The sequence below is a fragment of the Aulonocara sp. 'chitande type north' Nkhata Bay genome, linkage group LG11 (genome assembly GCF_057382095.1).
Source record: "Aulonocara sp. 'chitande type north' Nkhata Bay isolate Kocher_YH1m ecotype deep benthic linkage group LG11, A_spYH_male_GT1.1, whole genome shotgun sequence".
Taxonomy (NCBI): domain Eukaryota; kingdom Metazoa; phylum Chordata; class Actinopteri; order Cichliformes; family Cichlidae; genus Aulonocara; species Aulonocara sp. 'chitande type north' Nkhata Bay.
Genome location: NC_141354.1, coordinates 19,597,620 through 19,618,256, shown reverse-complemented (window position 1 = coordinate 19,618,256; position 20,637 = coordinate 19,597,620). Strand labels below are relative to the sequence as shown.

General features: G+C 42.0%; 2 protein-coding genes across 6 annotated transcripts; both read left to right on the top strand.

Moving 5' to 3' along the window:
• Positions 1 to 8,058: 8,058 nt before the first annotated feature.
• On the top strand, positions 8,059 to 12,561 carry znf576.2 (zinc finger protein 576, tandem duplicate 2). Of its 2 annotated transcripts, none has more exons than XM_086310953.1 (5): positions 8,059 to 8,204; positions 8,913 to 9,079; positions 9,166 to 9,281; positions 10,166 to 10,309; positions 10,410 to 12,561. In XM_086310953.1, exons 2-5 carry the CDS (start codon positions 8,935 to 8,937, stop codon positions 11,247 to 11,249), a joined length of 1,245 nt encoding a protein of 414 aa, XP_086167079.1. In that variant the 5' UTR covers positions 8,059 to 8,204; positions 8,913 to 8,934; the 3' UTR covers positions 11,250 to 12,561. The 2 variants fall into 2 exon arrangements, with proteins under 2 accessions (XP_086167079.1, XP_086167080.1); XM_086310954.1 differs by lacking the exon at positions 8,059 to 8,204 and adding an exon at positions 8,221 to 8,730.
• Positions 12,562 to 13,702: 1,141 nt separating this feature from the next.
• Positions 13,703 to 19,438, top strand: LOC147318821 (uncharacterized). 4 transcript variants are annotated; one of them, XM_086310950.1, is made up of 5 exons: positions 13,802 to 13,983; positions 14,211 to 14,814; positions 15,438 to 16,405; positions 17,074 to 17,809; positions 19,080 to 19,438. In XM_086310950.1, exons 1-5 carry the CDS (start codon positions 13,906 to 13,908, stop codon positions 19,091 to 19,093), a joined length of 2,400 nt encoding a protein of 799 aa, XP_086167076.1. In that variant the 5' UTR covers positions 13,802 to 13,905; the 3' UTR covers positions 19,094 to 19,438. The 4 variants fall into 4 exon arrangements, with proteins under 4 accessions (XP_086167077.1, XP_086167076.1, XP_086167075.1 ...); XM_086310951.1 differs by lacking the exon at positions 13,802 to 13,983 and adding an exon at positions 13,703 to 13,794 and having other exon boundaries at positions 17,074 to 19,438; XM_086310949.1 differs by having other exon boundaries at positions 17,074 to 19,438.
• The last annotated feature ends 1,199 nt before the right edge of the window (positions 19,439 to 20,637 follow it).

Here is a 20,637-nt window from a genome sequence, read left to right as displayed (position 1 = left end):
ATGACCCAGGTCATGATGCTGTATGTTTGTGGTCCTCACACCCAAGGGTGACATTGTTCATTCTCTGTGTTGTTTGTGCTTGTGTAAGTTCCACGTGAAGGTTGTTTGAATTGTGTGGTTAGCCACAATGGGGTTTCATTTAGATAAGTTTGCCAGGAATCCAACATAGCAGTTAAATAAGTGTTGAAAGATAGATTTGAGGCTCATTGAAAACCTTTCTAATGTGCAAACACCATTGGCTGTGAGGAAAGAACAGCTGCGGCAGCTTGTAACTGGTTGAGAGGGTTCTGCTGGCAGATGTGGCAGTTGCAAATGGGGCAGGCAAAGCTGATGTGGAGCCTCTAGCTCCTTCCACGGGTCCTCCTGTAAACACTTCTCCTTTAGCTCCTCCCAGTTCTATGATGGGGACGTCAGCTGAGGAGCTCCAGCTAATGCTCTGCATTATGGAAGTGGAGTTGAGAAACTGGGAGCTGGAGGTGGAAGGAATGCATCTATGGGTGAAAGCTTTAGAGCTGCAACGCCACCATAGTAGCTCCATCCAGTCACCGCTCAAACTGCAAGCTCCCCCTATCTCCCCATAATTGCTTTGATTTGCGCATTAAATTGTTACTACCCTTTAGAGAAACTGAGGTGGATTCATACTTTGCTGTGTTTGCTAAAGCTTTGAAATGGCAAAAGGAAGTTTGGGCCTTGCTGCTGCAGTGTAGGCTTGTGAGTAAAGCTCAGGAGGAGTGTGCTAGCCTCTCAGTGGACCAAAGCTTAGACCATGATGTGGTTAGGGCTACAGTATTGTGTGCTTGTCAATTGGTGCCTGAAGCATACAGACAGAAATTCCGAAACTATGGGGAAAGGGACAACCAAGTGTGTGTAGTTTATGTGTGAGAAAGGGTGCTTTTTGATAAAGAGTGTCAGGCTAGCAAAGTCAAAGATTTTGCACAGCTGAGGGAACTAGTGCTTTTGGAGGATTTTAATAAATGTTTGCCGGAGCATGTGGTGATTTATTTAAATGAACAAAAAGTTGAGTCTCTTGCAAACGCTGCAGTCTTGACAGATGAATTTGCCCTGACTCACAAGAGTGTTTATTCATCTCTGACACGTCAGGACCCTATTGCGCCCTGAAGAAGGGTGCTGCTCTTGCGGCGACCAGCAGGTTGTCTCTGTCTGTCAGTGTCAGTGTTTTAACTTATTTTATTTCATTCTTTTATTCCTTTATTTTATTTTATTTTTTTTGCCTGAGGAAAAAATAACTTAAGGGTGGCCTGGGCAGGCATGAAACACATGACTGGTCACTGTTACAATGACTGTAATAAGATAAGTCTCCCTGGTTTTAGTTCAGACTCTCAGTTAGCCAATGAGCTGAATAGCTTTTATTTGAGATTTAATGATAATTATAATCCAAGGAATACACTTGATTTCTTAATAGAGAGCACCAGAGGCCCCCCAGCTTTGTTCTTTGATGAAAGAAGGGTGGGAAATCTTTTTAAAATGAGTAAGACTAATAAAAGTCCAGGTCCTGATAATATATGTGGCCAGGTGCTTAGAACATGCGCTGAGCAATTATGCAGTATTTTTTATTACATCTTTCTTTTATCTCTTCAGCAACAGAAGGTTCCAGAGGTATGGAAAAAATCTATTATTTCTCCACAAAACCTACATCATTAAATGCTTTTAGGCCTGTCGCTCTAACATCCTTAGTAATGAAGTCCTTTGAAAAACTTGTCAGGAAGGAGATCCTGCAGCAAGTAGAGAAGCTTATAGATCCACTACAATTTGCATACAGGCCTTGTAGAGGTGTGGATGATGCAGTGGTCACTCCGTTGAACTTCCTTTATCGCCATCTTGATGGCGCCAAAGCTCATGCTCGGCTCTTATTTATTGATTTTTCTTCAGCTTTTAATACTATCCAGCCACATCTTTTAGTTGATAAGCTTCTTAACCAGTTTAAACTTGATTTTAATCTCGTTGGTTGCAGTGCTTTAAGTGGCCCAAAAGAGGTGCCGGTACTCAATTTTTTTTTCCGCCTCCCCTGAGGTAACAACAACTATATTGAATGGGTTTTATATACAACAGTCAACAGACAACCTTATACAAAATAATAAATCATTTTATTAGTTTGTGGATTTACTTGAGCTAGAAAGAGCTACTGAACATAAATAAAATGTGCAAAAAGGTATTGAAATTTTTATTTTAACAAAATGTACATAAAATAAATTATAAACTAATTTGTATTTTGCTCTCTCTTGAGTCCCTGCTGGTATCAGCAGCAGCACTTGTAAAGTGTACCTGCAGAGCTTGGTAGTTCTCCCATACATGCTTTCACTGTTCTCTCACTTGAAGCAACCCAACGCACTGATAAAACACGGCCTATCACAAGGAGACGTTGTCCAACATTGTGAGCACTCTCGGTTAACTCCCTTTGGTTTTTTGGTGATGCATGGTAGAGGGAGTAAAGCTGATCTAAGAATATTTTAAAGTGGTTGATTCCTCCTACCTCCTTCAAAACATCACAAACTGCCAGTTCCAGTCTGTGATTGGAACAATGCCAGACAAACAGGTAAGGGAATTTGGAACAAAGCTGCGCAGCAACTCCTGTCTGTGAAGGTTCTCACAAACTTAACAATGTGGTGTATGCTGTACAGTGCAGCGAGGAATGCTCAGACCTCTACATTGGAGAGACCAAACAGCCACTTCACAAGCGCATGGCACAACACAGAAGAGCCACCTCCACAGGACAAGACTCAGCAGTCCATCTGCATCTTAAGGATAAAGGACACTCTTTCGAGGATGCCAATGTTCACATTTTGGACAGAGAGGACAGATGGTTTGAAAGAGGAGTGAAAGAAGCCATCTATGTCCACTGTGAGCGACCATCTTTGAACAGAGGCGGGGGTTTACGACACCAACTCTCTGCCATCTATAATCCAGTTTTGAGATCCCTTCCCAGACGCCTTAACGTCCACTCACATCCTGGGCCATTTGACCTCAGGAATTTGCATGATAAGGTGGGGCCAGGTTTCACAATGAACACACCCGAAACTCTGGCTGATTGGGACCCACACCCAGTCTCACACCTTGGCTCAGGCGATTAGAGGATCATCAGGGGGTCCTTTTGTCCCTCTGTGGGGGGTTTCTCCCACTAGGTTTATATCTGGGACTCTCCACCATTTGACCTTAGAACTGAAGAAGCTTCTCGGATGAGAGGTGAAACATCTTCAAGCAACTTAAAAAAGTCCAGACCCTTTTCTTTGCAAGCTCCTTTGGCAGCAACTCCTGCTTTCCTCCCAAGCATCACTGAGGCTCCATCACAAGCAAATGCCAACAAATGTTCCTGTAGGTAGTGAGGGTCAAAGCCATTATTATGAAGACATCCTAACAGTGCTTCAGTGATGTCCTTTGCTGTGGTCCCCTGCAGCTCAATCAGTTCAAAAAATATTGTGTCTGGATTTTCACTGGAAATAGCTGACCGCAGGCACACGACAAGCACAGACTTTCCACTTATTGTAGTGGATTCATCAATGAGCACACACAATTTTCTTTCATTCATCACTATGTCATTGACTACCTTCTTTTTCATTTCAGCTGCAATGTGATCCAGTATATTTGCACATGAGTTATTAGAGTGCAAAACTCTGCCCATCTTGACACCATTTAAGACTTGCAACTGGACATCTATTGGCATGTCTGTAAAGGGACGCCCATGCTTGCCAATCTTATAAGCTGTTCTAAACACATTGCAAGTTGAAGCGTAGTCAGCCTTTCTCATATCTTCAATGTGTTTTTGCATTGTATTTTGTGTTGCCTTCTCTTTTATTTCAACTGCTTTCTTGTGATAAATTGAGTCTCTGTGCTCTTTTATTTTCTTTCGTAGTGAGTTTTGTTGTGCAGCCTTGTCCCTTCCAAAAGACGAGATTAAGCACCCACTCCACTCCTGCGACACTCTCTGCCCTTGCTGCATGTCCACGCGAGCACAAACTTGACTACACACACTACAACCCAACTTTTGATTTCTGCTGATCAGCCACTTGTAATTTGTGGAGAAATACCGGACTTGTGCTTGGGACCAACATTCTGGCCACTCATGCTCGCTAACGCGGCTGTTGTCATCGGTAGAAATGGTGTCATTCTCGTCCTCGTCGTCGCAAAAAGTGCCGTCGTCCGCGGCTGCGGCACTAGTGCAGCTTTCATTAGCTTGCGTGTGACCTGCAGCGATATCATTCTGGCTTGGTGGGGGGTCAGCCAGCGAGTCCTCTGATTCTGACCATGTTCTTTTACTACTCAGAGTCTGAAGCCAGGAGAGCATATTAAGTGTTCATTGTTTTTGTATTTTAGCCGAGCAGCTGTTTGCGCGTTTTACACACCCTCTCCGGACCACGTTGAGTTGTTGACATGACAACGGCAAAAGCGACGCATACGCTTTTCACTTGTAAAACACATTGGTGTATGGGTAATGTAGTCTCTGCTCTCGGTGGGACGAATTAGGAAGCGTGCTTGTGAAGGGCGCTCTGAAAAGCGGCAGCGCAGCCAAACGATTATAACAGATGTGCAAATGAGAGTACCGGTACGCTAAAAGCACGTTCTGGGCGCATGGAGAGGTGGCGGTACTCTCAAGAGCTATATTTAGAAGTGGCTGAGTACTGAGTACCGGCGCGTACCGGCCCACTTAAAGCACTGGTTGGTTGGATTTTAGACTTTTTAACTGACAGATCTCAGTGTGTGAGAGTAAACGGTTGTTTTTCTAAACAGCTGAACTCTTCTACTGGCTCACCACAAGGTTGTTGTCTCTCTCCTCTACTGTATATTTTGTACACTAATGACTGTCGCAGTACACAGGCCAACAGGCATTTCATTAAATACGCAGATGACACAGTCATTGTAAGCCTCCTTCATGGTGAAGAGGATTCCCATGGGCCTGTTGTGGATGAGTTTGTTTCATGGTGTGATCAGTCCTTCTTAATGATTAACACCTTGAAAACCAAGGACACGGTTATTGACTTCAGGAAGTCATCCCTCCATCCTGCGCTAACAGTGGTAAATGGTGCAGCCATTGAACTGGTGGAGGTTATAAGTATTTGGGGGTTGTTCTTGATAAGTCTCTGTCCTTTGAGTCACATCTTGCTGCTACAGTGAAAAAGGTTAAACAAGGACTGTACTTTTTAAGGAGGTTGAGAGGTTTTAATGTTTCATCTGAAATGTTGACTCTTTTTTATAAAAGTTTTATTGAATCTGTTTTAACTTTCTGTATCATTGCTTGGTACGGTAATATGTCCCTGAATAATAAGACCAGACTTGCCAGCCACTTTAACCAGGTTGTTAAGATTTCAGGGAGGTCTCAGGTCCAGCTTGTGGACTTTTATAACAGGCAGGTGCTGAGGAAGGCAACCTCTGTCCTGTTGTGTTCAGATCATCCTCTCTTTAATGATTTTCAACTGCTTCCATCAGGTCGTCGTTATAAAGTGCTTGCAGTGAAGACAAAGAGACATAGATTGTCTTTTGTACCTAGTGCTATTATCATAGTTAATAGAGCCACACACTGTGCTGGAAAAGAAGTGTAAAAAGTTGTTTGTTTTTTTCACTGTGGCCATCATGATACTTTTGCCCTCAACTATTTATTTTCACCTGATCTAGTTTACATTCTACAGTGAGCTTATTTTTTGGCTCCGAGTTTTATTATTAAAAAAGTATCATTTATTTGAGTTTTAGAAAACAATAAAGGACAAATGTTCATTTATTCATTTGAGGACTGCTTACAAGTACAAAAGAAAAATGTGCCAAAACATATTAAAGCTCTTGTGTACTGAAATAACCAAGTAGGACACAGTACTGCAACAATAACAGAAATTAAAGAGCATCGGTCACTAGACCATCTTCCACTAATGCCGCGTAACAATAGTGAAAACTGAAATGACTAAAAGAAAATCTATACTAGCACACAGTCGATGCATGCCTGTATGAGGTTTGAAATACAGTATATTACAGAGTACTGTACAAACTGGTGGAAAAAATTAATTCAAGTTACAAAAACACATCAAAATGGCCAATCCATGACTGATTTTTTTTTTTTTTTTTTTTTAATCCAGGTATGCTTTTAATGCATTGGAAGTGGGTTTGGGTCATTGTCATGCTGAACAATTAAGCAATTGCCAATCAGAATATTTTCCGGTGGTATTACATGGTGAGAACAAAAACAATCTGATGGTACTGATGCTGCATTCATAATTCAGTCAATGTTGATAAAATTGGGGCGATCATGGCTCAAGAGTTGGCAGTTTGTCTTGTAATCGGAAGGTTACCAGTTTGAGCCCCAGCTCGGACAGTCTCGGCCGTTGTGTCATTGGGCAAGACACTTCACCTGTTGCCTACTGGTGGTGGTCAGAGGGCCCGGTGGCACCAGTGTCTGGCAGCCTCGCCTCTGTCAGTGCGCCCCAGGGTGGCTGTGGCTACAATGTAGCTTGCCATCACCAGTGTGTGAATGGGTGGATGACTGAATGTAGTGTAAAGCGCTTTGGGGTCCATAGGGACTAAGTAAAGCGCTATACAAATATAGGCCATTCAAATCACCAATGCTGTCAGTTAAATTTTGGACTAGACCATGACAAAGCCTTCACTGATTTTCAGGCCAGTAACTTGACATACCTCAGCCCTTTTTCCCTGTTTCCCTTCCTTATGAATGGCTTCTTGGCAGCCAGGCTTTCACTGAGACCATTTTTGATGAGATTGAACAGTAGATTGATGAAGTCAAGGGCCAAATCCACCACTAAGGATGTCACTTTTAGATACTGTTTGTCTGTTATTTAAAAGCTCTTTGTGAAGAATTATTATAGTTTTCATTTTCAAATTCGTTTTATTTGTATTTCGTTTTGACTTTTTGTTTTTATTTCGATTAGTTTCATTTAGTTTTCAGAGTGGATTTTCTTGTTTCAGTTTAGCTTTTACTGTTTATAAATCTTTAGTTTTTGATATTTTTTATGAGTTTAGGTGTAAGCATTAGAGTTTGTTAATTATTAGTATTCGTTAGAGACAAGATTTCAGAAAATTATTATAATAAAAAACATTTTCTTTAGATTTTATTTCATGTTAAAGAGTTTTACAATAGCTCACACATTTTCTTTTTAAATCTAGTTTTAATTTTTAATTGCCTTAAAAAATTGTTGCATCTAGTTTTAGTTTAGTTTTAGTTTAGTAATAATAACCTTGTTTGGGAATTACCTAGTTGGTGCAATATAAATTGGTCCTTTGCTAAGTTTTCTGTTTTCTCTATACACAAAATCAGCTCACCAATTGAATTAGGTACATTCTTATGCTTGAATTATTCTTAGATCAATGTGAAGTGGCTTAACAAACAACAAGAAACACTCCTCTGAAAATGTTGAGATGTAAGGCCTGAACTGTGAAAGAGAAAAAGCAGTCAATGGCCAATAAAAAAACTTTGAAAGACCTTCAGAAAGCCTGGAGAACTAGACCGCTTTTAAAGGCAACTTTTAAAAATTACATCAAAGTCTGACTCCTTGAAAGCAGAATACGATTAAATGAGCGGTGGAATAATGAAATAATTCAGCTATAACAGTAAATTTTACAAACTGGTGGTAAAAAGTAAATTCAAGTTACAAAAGACATCAAGATGAAAAAAAGGAATCTGTAGACCAGATACTCAGTTTTAATCATTAGCGGTACAAAACTCCATCTGCGCGTGTGTGTGTTCAGTATATGTTAAAAACACAGTAGTACGCTGAACGATTACTACAGTATGTAGTTGTTTTGTGTCACGTGACAAAGATCGAGCATAGAATCGATCTTAATAGAAAAGATTTATTCAAACAATTCTGCCCGTGTGTATGCTGTAGTTGATTGTATTAGTTATCTAAGTAAAATAGCATGTAAGAGTCAGAAAATAACATTACTGTAATAGTAGTCCGCGCAGTAACATTGTTAATGAGTTTTGTTTTAAATTGAAAGTTTTATTTCTTCACGTATGCGATGTGATAAAACTTGTGTTCTGTATATTTGCGTTGGGTACACTCGGCTTGCTCATATACGACCATTTAGATTTTGCATCTAAATATGAATCAATAACAACATCGAATACTTCCAGGCAGCCATCTTAGCTGTACCGACGGCCACCACACAGCAGGAAGTGTCCGATCTATCGGTTGCACTTCTCTGGGGTCAACTCTCTCAGTCAAACTACCCTGAAAGAGCGGTTAGAGGTAATGGCTACTCTAGCTTCTTAGTCGAATTATTTGCCTTTCGTTTAGGTCTTAGCTTGTTTTGTAATGATTCGCGGCAGATACATTTAAATTTCAGAAGATGAGTTCAAAACTAGCGTGTAAAAAAAAGGGGACACGGAAACTCTGTGGTCCTCTCTGGGAATCAGTGTTGTTAGCGCCAACCTGCAAACTAGTAGTGAGCTAGCTAACGTTAGCGCGCTAACTTAGCACGGTACTTTTGTTATTAACGTTAAAATAAACATTTAACTAAGGCGGTTGTGTGCTATTGAAACGCACTCAGTTTACCGCGTGGATATATCAAGGCTCTTTTCGTGAAGTGAGCAATGTTTGCCACTTGCAGAGCTGTGTGGAGGTAGCTAGCATGGCTAGCGGCCTTAATGTTACGGTAACGTTAGCTAACAGTGGCTAAAACTTGGGTAATTCCCGCGGACTAACAGTTTCACGGCCTTTGGGTTTTATACGCGGCTCATTCTAAAACTGTTGCATTGGCGTTATTTCAACCAACGTAAGTAACCAACCTAGTAAGGCGATTATTTTTCTGTATAGTCAGCTGTTGAACTTAACGTAATGAGCACATATCTGCGTTTCTGGCGCTGTTATGTTTCCCGCTGTTTATTAAACTAGTGTTTGTTCCACGTGGTAATTAAACTTTGTTTCGTGTCTTTTTTGTTTTTAAATTGACTCCAGGAAGAACAGGGAACATCGCACCATGGACTCGGAGATCTTGAACATAGAGGAGATCGTGATGGGACGGGGCTTGCCGGATCCACCACCCGAGGCTCCCCCGGAAAAGCCGGCAGAACCATACAAACCCATCACTCTGAATGGACCTCCGGCTCCCTCGGTTCATTCCTGTGAGTGATGCAGCGATCATACCTTTTAAATCAGCTTCCTAAAAGCAACAACACATAATAAATTTGACATTCTGTTGTGGATTCAGACCAGCATGAAAACCTGCAGTGCTTCCAATGCTTCATCACGTTCTGCAGTGCAAAAGCCAAGGAGAGACACATGAAGAAGAGCCACCGGGAGGAATACAAGCAGCAGCTTCAGCAGGTGAGAAGAACAGAGTGTGTCATTTTTAACTAAATTGATGACCTTTTTGTGTCTTAATCTATTCACCAGAGTTCAACCCTGCTCAATGATGGATAGTTGGGATTTTTCTTTTTAATTTCTTTTCCAATTTTGCAATAATGAAACTTAAAACCACAGATTTGTGGGGGTTTTGTGGTTTTAGCTGCCATTGACCTATAAACAAAGTCCTCCTTTGGTGGATAAAGTTACTCTAAGAAATAGGGATGTTCCAGTTTATGTTGAAGAACATCGATCTGTAAAAACACCCCATGTGTTTGAGAACAATTTATCAAGAGTAATCACTTTCTCAAGTCACTAGATCATCCTTTAAGTTCAGCCTATGTGTGTAGCATCTTGCACCAAGCAGAATATTGCACACATTGCCCTGGTGTTGCAAATGTTAGCATTCCGAGGGCTAGTAATGTCCCATTTGTGTTCGCCTCATTAGTTGCTTCGCACGTTACATTACGTGCTGTTATGGTTCTTTTGTCCATTAGTGATCTTCTGTATCACCGTTGCAGAAATCTCCGTCTTTGAGTCCCATGTCATCTGGAAATCCCTGTGCACCCTTTGTCATGTAAAAGCCTGCACAGTCAGACTTCCTCAGTCTTAACCCATCCTCATTCATTTTGAAAATGACTGCAGCGAAGAAAATCGGGAGGCGTCCGACCCACTGAAATGACACCATAGTGCAGGTTACACTACATAGCTTTCGCATTATACACTACTCCTCAAGGCACCAGATTGCTTCGGTTGAGTCCGTAGACACCCGTTTTTCGCTAAAGGAGCCTTCACACAACTATATGTCCAAAACATAAGGTTTTAAATGTTTCTCCTCCCCGTTCTTTTTGGTCATCTTTTCTCAGGGAAACACATTGTTCACATGCTACGTGTGCGACCGCACATTTCTGTCATCTGAGGAACTGACGCAGCATCAGCCAACACACAGCAAGGATGACAAGCCCTTCAAATGTGTTCACTGCAAAGAGAGCTTTAAAACGTTCTCTGAAGTGAGTATAATTTAGAACATACAGCAGAATGAATCAGTTTCTAGCTTTATGTGTTTGTGCTTAATGTTTGTGCATAACCATTTACTTCTCTCCTGTCTAGCTCACATCCCATAGAAGACAGGTGTGCCCAGAGAAACAGATGGTTTGTAAAGATTGCAATGAAACGTTCCGTAGTGCCGGACTGCTGCGTGCTCATCGCCTGACCCAGCATCCACGCCCAGATGTCGAGACTACAGAACAGCCAGAGGATTCTACAAAAACTCATCGCTGTAAGAAGTGCGGCCAGGGATTTGAAGCTGAATCAGAGCTGATAGCACACCAGGAGAAATACCCCGAAGGTCAGCAGTGCAACGGCAGCACTTCATCTGTCAAGAAACGCGGACGGCCCGCCAAGGCCGAAGACGCGGCAGGTGCTGAGAAAAAGGGAAAGCGGAAAAAGAAAGAGGAAGCAGACATTCCCGAGGAGACCGTGAAGGCCAGCAGCACATCAGACGCGATGGCAACCCCAGCGGAAGAAAAAGGGAAAGCAGGCGGAGCAAAGCGTGGCCGTCCCTCGAAGGTGACAGCAAAGTCAGAAACGGAAGATAAAACTCCCGAGGACGAGAGTCAGGCTTCAGCAAAGGAGAAGAAACCTAAAGCAGAGCCGACCCCACCCCGTCAGCACCCGTGCCCCGAGTGCGACCTCACATTCCCCGGCTTGATTCAGCTCCGTGCTCACAAGAAGGAGAAGCACGCCCCACGGAAAGCCCACCCCTGCGAAGAATGTGAAGAGAGCTTTGCCCGTCCAGAGCAGCTGGATGCTCACATGTCCCGGGCGCACGTCGTGGGCCGATTTGCCTGTCCGACCTGCGGGAAGAGCTTTGGCCGAGAGCGCACATTGAAAGCTCACCAGAAAAGTCACCCAGAGGAAAAGCATGAAAACACAAGTGGAAAAAGATAATTGAGGCATGGAGACTTTGCAGATTTTATTCATAAATTTTCCTTTTACCCACCCCTGTCTCTCTTTTTCTTTTCTTTTTTAAACTTTGGGGATCTCGTACTGCAGATGATGTTGGTTTTTGAGAATGAAGTTATGGTGAGATTGATTTTGATTACCGACTGTTGAAATTTTGGTCTAAGAGACACATCTCCTAAATTAACTAACCAGACATGAAACCCAACTATTACACCGTTTGTCACAAAATATTCTGTAAAAACAGAAACTGTTTGGATTAACTTTTTAAAGGATTTTCTTTTTTAAGTGTGAAATGCGTGTGAATTTATTACTTTGTCTTGAGTTGTTGAACTCACTTTGTGGTTAAAAAAAAAAAAAAAAATGTCTTCCCTCTTTTTTTCCCCCTTAAAGTTTGGGCAATTACATGTGTTGAGGTATACCTGGTAGTGATACTATGTTTAATTGTTTAGTTATTTTTTTGTTTGTTTTGTTTTTGTTTTTCAAGAAGAATTATGTCATGTACAGCTTCGGGTTCTTATTGTGCATTTTTACACTTAATATTTTGATTATGTTACTTTATAAATTAAGTCTCATTGAGGAGGAATTTTAAAATAACACGATTAAGCTCTGCTGAAAGTTTATTTTTTGCTAAGTGCTCCCAGTTCAATGTGGAGTGGTTGGCATGTGGGCAGAAATGATCCACTTTAATCCTGATTTGTCTGATGCTAAAATGTACTCCCTTATTTTTTCACTTGTTTAAAGGACCAGTGTGCAGGATTTAGGGTGGTCTATTGGGCAAAATGAAGTAAAATATTCATAATTGTATATACTAAACTGGAATTACTAACCACATTAGTATCTACAGAGGGAGAGGATTCTCACCTGAGAGGTCCGTGTAGTTTTGTAGAGAAGAAAACTCTGTAAACATAAATACATGCCATCCATGTAAAATGCAACGTAGGTGTGTCATGTAGTCGCCATTTTTCTATAGTAGCCTGGAATGAACAAACCAGACCTTAAGAAGGGCCTTTCCTGCTGCTCAGTCACAAGTAGTTGTATATGCTTGCAAAATGACTTTGGTTGCTATCTGCAACCTCACCACTAGATGCCAATGAATCCTACACAATGCTCTTTTAAAATGATCTTTAATGTCTTAGACATTTTTGAATGGGACTGGTGGTTCTTTAATGCTCTAGTATCCAATAAGGAACTGTGTATATCATGTGTTACTCACTGATTGGATTGTTCTCTCCCCACTGCAATGTGTCTGGACATGAAATAAAACTTGCTATCCCAAGGGAGGCTGCTGAAAAGATGACTCAACTTACTGTTTCTGTTCTTATTTGGAATTCAGGAGCACCAATTAAAATGAGGAGTTGCATTGCTTGTGGTGATAATGCAGTTTGTTTTGAAAAAGATGCATTTCATGTGGTTTTGAAATTAGTATCTATTTTTAGCGTAATGTTAAGAAGGCCTTTTTCCCCAAGCCTGGAAGAGAACTAAGTCTAAATGGTGGGTTTTCATTGACAGCTGAATCACTAAAACAAATGTCAGACATGCTCTTCCTAAGTAGCCTGTGGCATGATGTTATTTAGGATTTTCTGATGTTAATGCACTATTAGGTACATCATAAAGGTCCAACTACTTGTTAATTTCTAATCAATCGCACAGCAGAAACTAAATGTAGACATTGTCAAGATGACCTGCTGAAGTTCAAACTGGGCCTCAGAATGGGGACGAAAGGTGATTAAGTGACTTTGAACATGACGTAGTTGTTGGTGCCAGACTGACAGGTCTGAATATTTCACAAATCCACTGGGATTTTCACACATAACCATCTTTAGGGTTTACAGAGAATGGTGCATAAAGAGAAATTATCCGGCCATTTATCTGGGTGAAAATGACTTAGTGACGGTAAACAATGGAGGAGAATTACAAGACTGAAATTGATAGGAAGGTAACAGTAACTCAAAAACTGCTGTTGTGCATTCAGAGCATCTCTGAATGCACAACAGCAGAAAGGCACACCTGGTGCCACTTTTCTCAGTCCTGGCTTCTCAAATCTACATTCGAAAGTATTATTGTGTAAGATACTGAACCCTCAGTTTCTCCTGATGCATCAGTGTGTATATGAGACTGTTACAAAGTGCATAGGGGTGAATGAGACTTGTAGTAAAAGGGCTTTGAGTGCTCAGCTGACTAGAAAGGTGCTATGTGAATACCAGTACATTTTCTGCCATAGCTTTCCATTATAACCTACATATAAAAATCTCAGAGAATCCATGCATTTATATGAACGTAACTAATAAGATACAAAACTGACTTTAATACCTATGCATTATAAGACCAGTCTAAATCACACTACATATTATCTTTTTTACAAAATGTATTTAAAAGTTTCTTAAAATATTGCCCTGCTTGCGCACCTGTGCAGCTGTAAGACCGTGTAATACCACTCCGAGCCACCAGGCGTGCTCCAGCGTTTGTGTGAATTTTTTTCCCTGTGTTTTCCTTTTTGTCCTTATTACCTCGATGTTCATCTTCGGTTGAGGTGAGTTTGTAGCTGGCTAATTGGGTTATCGGGCTTATTTTATGTCATGCTGAATAGTGCTTTTGTTTTTATCGTACAAACTAGACGTGTCATATGTTTCGATATGTATAGATGGTTTTTTTTGTAAAGCTAGTATCGAGAGAAAAGGTTGTAAAAACCACGCTTGGCTTCATCTGCTTCTCCTGCCAGGTGAGAAAGGTGACCAGCAGTTCTTTAAGGTGTGGCATGAACGACTTTAAATTAAATGTTGAGAATAAAAAAGGATCCTGAAGACTTGTAACAGTCGCTCGGCAGATCAGCTGAAGCACATTGTGCTAGTGTTTGTTTATTAGTACACGTGCACTAACTGTGAGACGCGTTAGCGTTTTAAATGTTAGCTGAACACGGACCCCTCTCTCTGTTTCATGTCTCCTCAGCCTCCAGTCATGTCCATTGAATACACCATTGATATCCAGCTGACAGAGTTGGGATTTCCGGACATACTGCAGCCGGAGGAGGCTTTGGTCAGACAAACACCGTGTCGCTCCACATCATCTGATGGCTCCATCTCACCCAGTCACTCTCCCACTTCACTTCCAACCAAACATAAACCGAAACGGCTGCTCAGAGGTGGCAAAGTAGTAGGTGCAGCAGGACAGACCTCAGACACCCAAGAAACCACAGTGGCCTCTGGTCCATCCAAACGGACTGAGATGTTAAACTGTAAACGGCTGAATCCCACAACAAAAAGGCTGCAAGACAAACAAAGTGGCAGCGAGACAGCACTCGCCGAACCGTCAGCACCCACAGTGATGAGTGATCCCATTGCTTTACAAGAAACTACAGACATTCCCCCGGTGATCGCTGAACAGGAAGGAGGGGGTGTTGATGGAGATGGAGGAGGGCAGAGACCTGATGTAGACATGGCTGAGGGTGAATCGGCGGAAGTGCAGGAGGATGACTCGGATGACAGTGAAGTGTCAGAGGTGTATGAGGAGGAAGAGGTTGATGAGGAAGAGGAGGATGAGGAGCTAACTAGTGGTAAGACCATATGTTAATATCACACATGCACCCATGTGCAGGTGAAAGGTTCAACACAAGATAAACAAAAAAACTAAATATCAGATTTTCCTGTAATTAGCACGTAGTTGCTCCTGATACACAAACTAAATGCCGAGTAAAATGGCCTTATTTGCATAGTGGTTTTGAAGTCTGAGCCTGTGATAGTTTCCCTTAGTGTCAACAAATCTCATGAGAACAACAAACAACAACACTGCACTTGGCCTTGCAATTGTTTACTCATTCGCATGAACCTTGGCACTATAGTGCCTAGATGTGTGAAGCGCTTTGGGGTCCTTAGGTACTAGTAAAGCGCTATACAAATACAGGCCATTTAACGTCTCCTAAACAGACACTCTACAATAATACATACAGAGGAAAAAAAGCCCAACAATCACATGTAGTAACAAGTAGTAACTACATGCTGGCTGGGACTGAAATAGGACAAAAAGGCAGGTGTTTCAAATGATGGCTGTCATTTGAAACACTGACATGGAATGTGTTTTTTTTCCCCCTCAGTTTTCTCACTGGACAAGAAAAAAGAAGTGAAAAACAGCAGATGACTTTTTAATTAGCACACTTCCTTCCTTTTTCCCCCCCTCTAGAGTCGAGTCAGTCAGGTGACTACCGGTGCAGCGTGTGTCAACAGCATCTGCCCTCCAAGTTCAAGCTCCACGATCACATGAACCTCCACACAGGAGCACGCCCATACTGCTGTGCAGAGTGTGGGAAGCGCTTCTGCCAGATATACAACTATCGCGTCCACCTGCGCACGCACGCGCAGACCAAAGTGGATCGTCTCCAGTGCCGAGTCTGTTTGATGGGCTTTGCGTCGCAGGAAGATCTGAACGACCACCTGGCAAAAACTCACTTGGAGGACGAGTTCTATGAGTGTGACCTGTGCAAACGCGTGTTCACGTCCCTAAAGGCATGCGAATATCACGTGCAGCTACATAAGTGTATGCTGAATGTCATGTGCGAAGTGTGTGGCCGCAACTTCTCATCGCCGAAATCCCTGGCGCGCCACCGGAGGAAGAAGTGCCACCGTAATTTTAAATGCACAGACTGCACAAAGGTGTTTACCAAGAAGAATGCACTGCTAAAACACAGTTTCTCCCACCTGGGTTTGTTGCCTTACACGTGTATACGGTGTCGCTGCCACTTCCGATTGGCTAAGCTGTACCGCCAGCACAAATGTGAACCTGAACGCATTCACTGCGTGGCGTGTCTGAGGGAGTTTCTCAGTCAGGAGGACTTCCAGCAGCACAAAAAGGACACGGGCTGCTGGGGCAATCAGGAGCCGAGTGAGAAAACGAACGAGATCAGATGTTTGGAGTGCGGACAGAGGTTTGACTCGTCAGAAGAGCTGAAGAAACACGCCGGAGCTCATCAGAGGGTGCTGAAGTGCGCTGAATGCGGGAAGGGGTTCCGGTCGGCCTTGCTGTTGATGTCCCACATGGGCGGCCATGCCGGGCAGTCACCCTGCCTTTGTCAGAGCTGTGGACTGGGCTTTCCCCACCAGCAGAACTATGACAGCCACCTTAAGACGTGTGGACAAACACCTCAGTCTGCGGTGAGTGTGTGAAACTTACAGAGAAGTTTTTACACTGCTGCTGCCTCTTCTGTTAAAGCACGCTAAGAAGATTTTCTATCTTCCAGATTTCAGTTTGGCACAGAAATACTTTAATGAAACAACTTTATTTCAAAATCAAGTTGCACAGATTAACTGAGCTAGTCAGGCCAGAAGAGCGCGTAGAGCCTCCTACAGCTGCTGCTGGTTGCCATGGAGCTATGTGGATGAGAGCAGCCACTTTTCTTTGGCAGTGGATTTTAAGGGTTGTGGAAAACTATTTCCTCCAATTCGCAATTACTGTTTATATCTGTATTCTCAAACATGAGAAACCTGCTTAATCGACTAACCCACAAGTAGCCAGGTGTCTGTGTGTAGGTTTGGCTGTATTTCTTAGCCAGCTTTTTTTGTGTCAGCACAATGATTCTAAACCAGGATCAACTATTGACATATCTGAGTAAATAGGAGTGCACATCGGTCTTATCTTACTTTTGATCTTACTCATTGCAGGATGTTTTTGTGCAACATGAGCAACCTTTATAGCAACCCATCGTTTGTTTTTGTTTTTTTGCTCTGATGTAGCTACAGATATGCTCAGAAACCTGTTTCCAGGAACTCTTTTCATATCATAAAGTCACACTGAAATGCTTTTGCTATTTTTCCCCTTCTAGAGTGCCACCAAGAAACGTGTGTCTTTAAAGAGCTCTGCACTGGAGAGAAAAAAGCACAGCACTACACCAGACTCATCAAACACAGCAAACGCAGTCACTTTGCCCGCTGTTGTTTTAAACAACCCTGCTCCACCAGTCGAGGATACTAGCAATCCAGGTCACGTGACTGAGGGTGTGTCTACTGGCACTGGTCCATCGGATGGGTTGTGGAAGCTAACCCTTGATAAACGGCCGCCTGCTGGTGTCAATCTTGTCTTGTTCGTTCCTGTTTGTCCAACACAAGCCAACGGGCTCCCGCTCCCATCTGCAATCCCTCAGACACTACCCATCACAGCTATGCAAGCTCTGCCTGAGGGTCCACTCGCAGTTGGTGCTGCTCTTGGAGCGACACTAAGTGCCCCACTGGATCTGTTAACTGGGGTTAAACAGGATCCAGAAGCACCCTTGGATCTGTCTAAGAAGTCTGCAGTGACGTACCTTCCTGTTAAAGGTGAACCAGAAGAATTTGAAATCTCAGGACAGGCTGTAAATGCTGGAAGGCAAGAATTTGGAAACCATCACAGCAAAGTGACAGCTAGAACAACCTCAATAAAGACAGCTCCCACAGGACTCATAGTGGATATAAAGAAAGAGCCTCAGACTTCTGGTTGTGATTTGTGGTCGTCCGAATCAAGCCAACTGACAGACTACAAGCTAGAGAAAGAGATTAAGATTGAAGTTAACATTTCAAGTGCTGGTAAGGAAAAATAAAGTAAAGCAAGGTCGGAAAAGGAGAGAAAGATCACATTCCCTACCCTGTAAAGGAAGCATTTAATATACTGTTAGAATTACATACATTACTGTGTAATTTGTATATTGACCATCATACGGTTTTATGACAAGGCAGCATTTTCCTATAACTATTCCCACTTTTGTCAGCAGGATAGACTATTAGTGTGACTGTGGTTTTTGTTTCAGAAGCTCCATTCAGAAAAACGTAATATTGCTGGCTTCATCGGTTTATTGAAGGGGATTTTTTTATGCCTTTACTTCATTACTGTTACAATGGTGGATGCTCATATTAAACATAGCCAAAGTATGATGTCAGTGAGGGTGTACTCACACTAGACACGGTTGCCTGTGCATGATTGTTCCTGCTCCCCTGCACTCAACTATCTAGACACAAGTATGCATTACTTTGTCTGAGCATCTCAGCTCCTCCCTCTCTCGCACACACCCTGAAAGGCACTCTTGTAAGCTCACGATTTTTTTTTTTTTACATGTTGTAGCTTAATTGGAAAAGTCGTGTCTCCTAAATGAGTTTTGCCGGAGCCGCTATCACTGAGAAAGCTGAAGTTAGTCAGCAGCAATTGCTCTACGTCACAACAGAACCACTTTTGTAACATGTTCCTGGTACAGCACCCAGCAATCACAAAAGACAAATGAGCTCGACTCTGAGGTTCAACTGCACTCCTGCATGATACAGATCGTCTCATGTGAGTACACCCTGACCAGGGATATCCTTGGTTGGTCATCTCAGGCATACAGCTATATGTATAAGCACACAAGCTCCTCCCACCTGCTGTATAAAACTGTTTGGGGGGTAGGGGTTGCCATTCAGAGGAAATGGAGCTCCATCATTGACAGTATAAGAATATGTCTAGCTTATTTTGAGCTTTGAGCTCATAGGTCACTTTATCATGAATTGGCCTCTACTTTCAGAAATATACAATGAGAGAATCTCGATACGTGTGCAACAGACTGGAGACGGAGGAATATGTCTTTACCCGTTCAGACTCGATGATGGTTGTCTAGTAAGACGATCATCATCGCTTCCACAGAACGGTGACCAGTGTGCTGGTTCAGACCTGAAGCTGACCTGCTCACATGCTGTTCATATTAACAGACAAGGATCCATGTCTGAAAGGGGTCAAAGTGTGACAGTTTTCTTGCATCTGTAATTTAAACAAGACATTCCAAGCTTTTATTTATCGAGGCACTTTTTTCTTCTTTCCTTTTGCATTCAGATATAAGGCTGTAAATTCAGCCTGCTGGAGGAAGAATGAATGGAGATGAATCCTATGCAGTGTGATGCAGAATTTCTATTAGCATTAAAATTTCTGTCATGTTCTTATCGTCTTGGAAAACTGATTCTTTTTGTAAACTGTGTCAAAACTAGAGGGAAACAGGGTTTTTTTTTTTTTCTTCTGAAAGCTTGTTTTGTATAGTAACTAGCATTTTAGTGCTATGTTAAATATTTCATTATGAATGGTACTGATTAGTAGAATGAATAGATGTCTTCTTGTGATTAACATTTCATGACTCTAAACAGTCTGCAGGTATATTTTGTTTTTCTAAAGGTTAATAAATGCTTGTTTGGATGCAAGGTGAGTCGCACTGAAACTGTTTTTTTTTAAAGTTTGCCTATCTACAGTATTGCCTTCTGTTGCAAAAAGTTGGCCTTAAATTCTAAAAACTACCAAATGAAAAAATATATGTGCCAAAATATAGCTCTCGTTAGGGTCATGAGAAGTCCGAAACCATACAGCCACAGAGTCAGACATAGTGAGGTTCATTTCCTGTAACATCTTTGAAAAATGGATATACTGTTTATACCCCTATTTAACTGTCTAAATGAGGTCAAAACGTAGTTATCACGCAACTCTCTCACACTGAACGAGGATAAGTCAGAAGTTATAGTTTTTGATGGTCACGCCCGCTGGAACAACTAACTGATGCCTTAGGCCCCTTTGCTAGCCATCTCTCGCTCACTGTTAGAAACCTTGGTGTTTTCCTGGACAGCTCTTTCAAACTCAAGAAACAGCTCTCCTCTGTGGTAGAAAACAGTTTCTACCAGCTGCGTCAGATATCTATCTTTGAAGGACCTTGAAAAGTTATCACTTCCAAATTAGACTACTGTAATTCCCTCTACTCGGGCCACCCGTCTTCCTCTATTCACCGGCTCCAGTTAGTTCAAAACGCAGCTGCGCGTCTCTTAACTGGTACTAGAAATTATGCCAACATTACACCTGATTTAGCCAACCTATATTGGCTCCCTTTTGAAAATCATATCAATTTCAAAATTGTCTTGCTTACCTTTAAAATTTTAAACAATTTGGCTCCCAGCTATCTATGCGAACTCCTCCATTTGTATATCCCTAATAAGGCACTTAGATCTTCCAATCAAATGCTCCTGACACAACAGAGGTCTCGTCTGAAGTCCAGAGGTGATCGGGCCTTTGCTGTTGTAGCACCTAGACTCTGGAATAACCTCCCTCCTTATATTCATTCCTCTGAGTCCATCCAGTCTGTTAAATTGAGTCTTAAAACGTATTATTTTAGTCTGGCTTTTGATTTAAACTAATGTTATTTCGTGGCTAGTTATGTTTTTTCCCCTATATTGTTCATATTGTTTCCTGCCCTCCTTTTAACTGTTTCTTTTTATTCTGTCTTATGCTATTGCTCTGACCGACTGAAGCACTTTGGTCAACTTTGTTGTATTATTATGTGCTATAGAAATAAATTTTGATTTGATTTGATTTGATATACACAGCAGGTAAAATAACTATCAAACACGTCACCAAT

What these genes read in the sequence shown, in the direction of transcription:
- znf576.2 (XM_086310953.1), top strand. Translation starts at nt 8,935, where the DNA reads ATGGACTCGGAGATCTTGAACATAGAGGAGATCGTGATGGGACGGGGC. An exon ending in ACAAGCAGCAGCTTCAGCAG is followed by an intron (nt 9,282 to 10,165) that starts GTGAGAAGAACA and finishes ATCTTTTCTCAG; the next exon opens with GGAAACACATTGTTCACATG. An exon ending in GCTTTAAAACGTTCTCTGAA is followed by an intron (nt 10,310 to 10,409) that starts GTGAGTATAATT and finishes TCTCCTGTCTAG; the next exon opens with CTCACATCCCATAGAAGACA.
- LOC147318821 (XM_086310950.1), top strand. Translation starts at nt 13,906, where the DNA reads ATGGTTTTTTTTGTAAAGCTAGTATCGAGAGAAAAGGTTGTAAAAACC. An exon ending in TCATCTGCTTCTCCTGCCAG is followed by an intron (nt 13,984 to 14,210) that starts GTGAGAAAGGTG and finishes ATGTCTCCTCAG; the next exon opens with CCTCCAGTCATGTCCATTGA. An exon ending in GACAAACACCTCAGTCTGCG is followed by an intron (nt 16,406 to 17,073) that starts GTGAGTGTGTGA and finishes TTCCCCTTCTAG; the next exon opens with AGTGCCACCAAGAAACGTGT.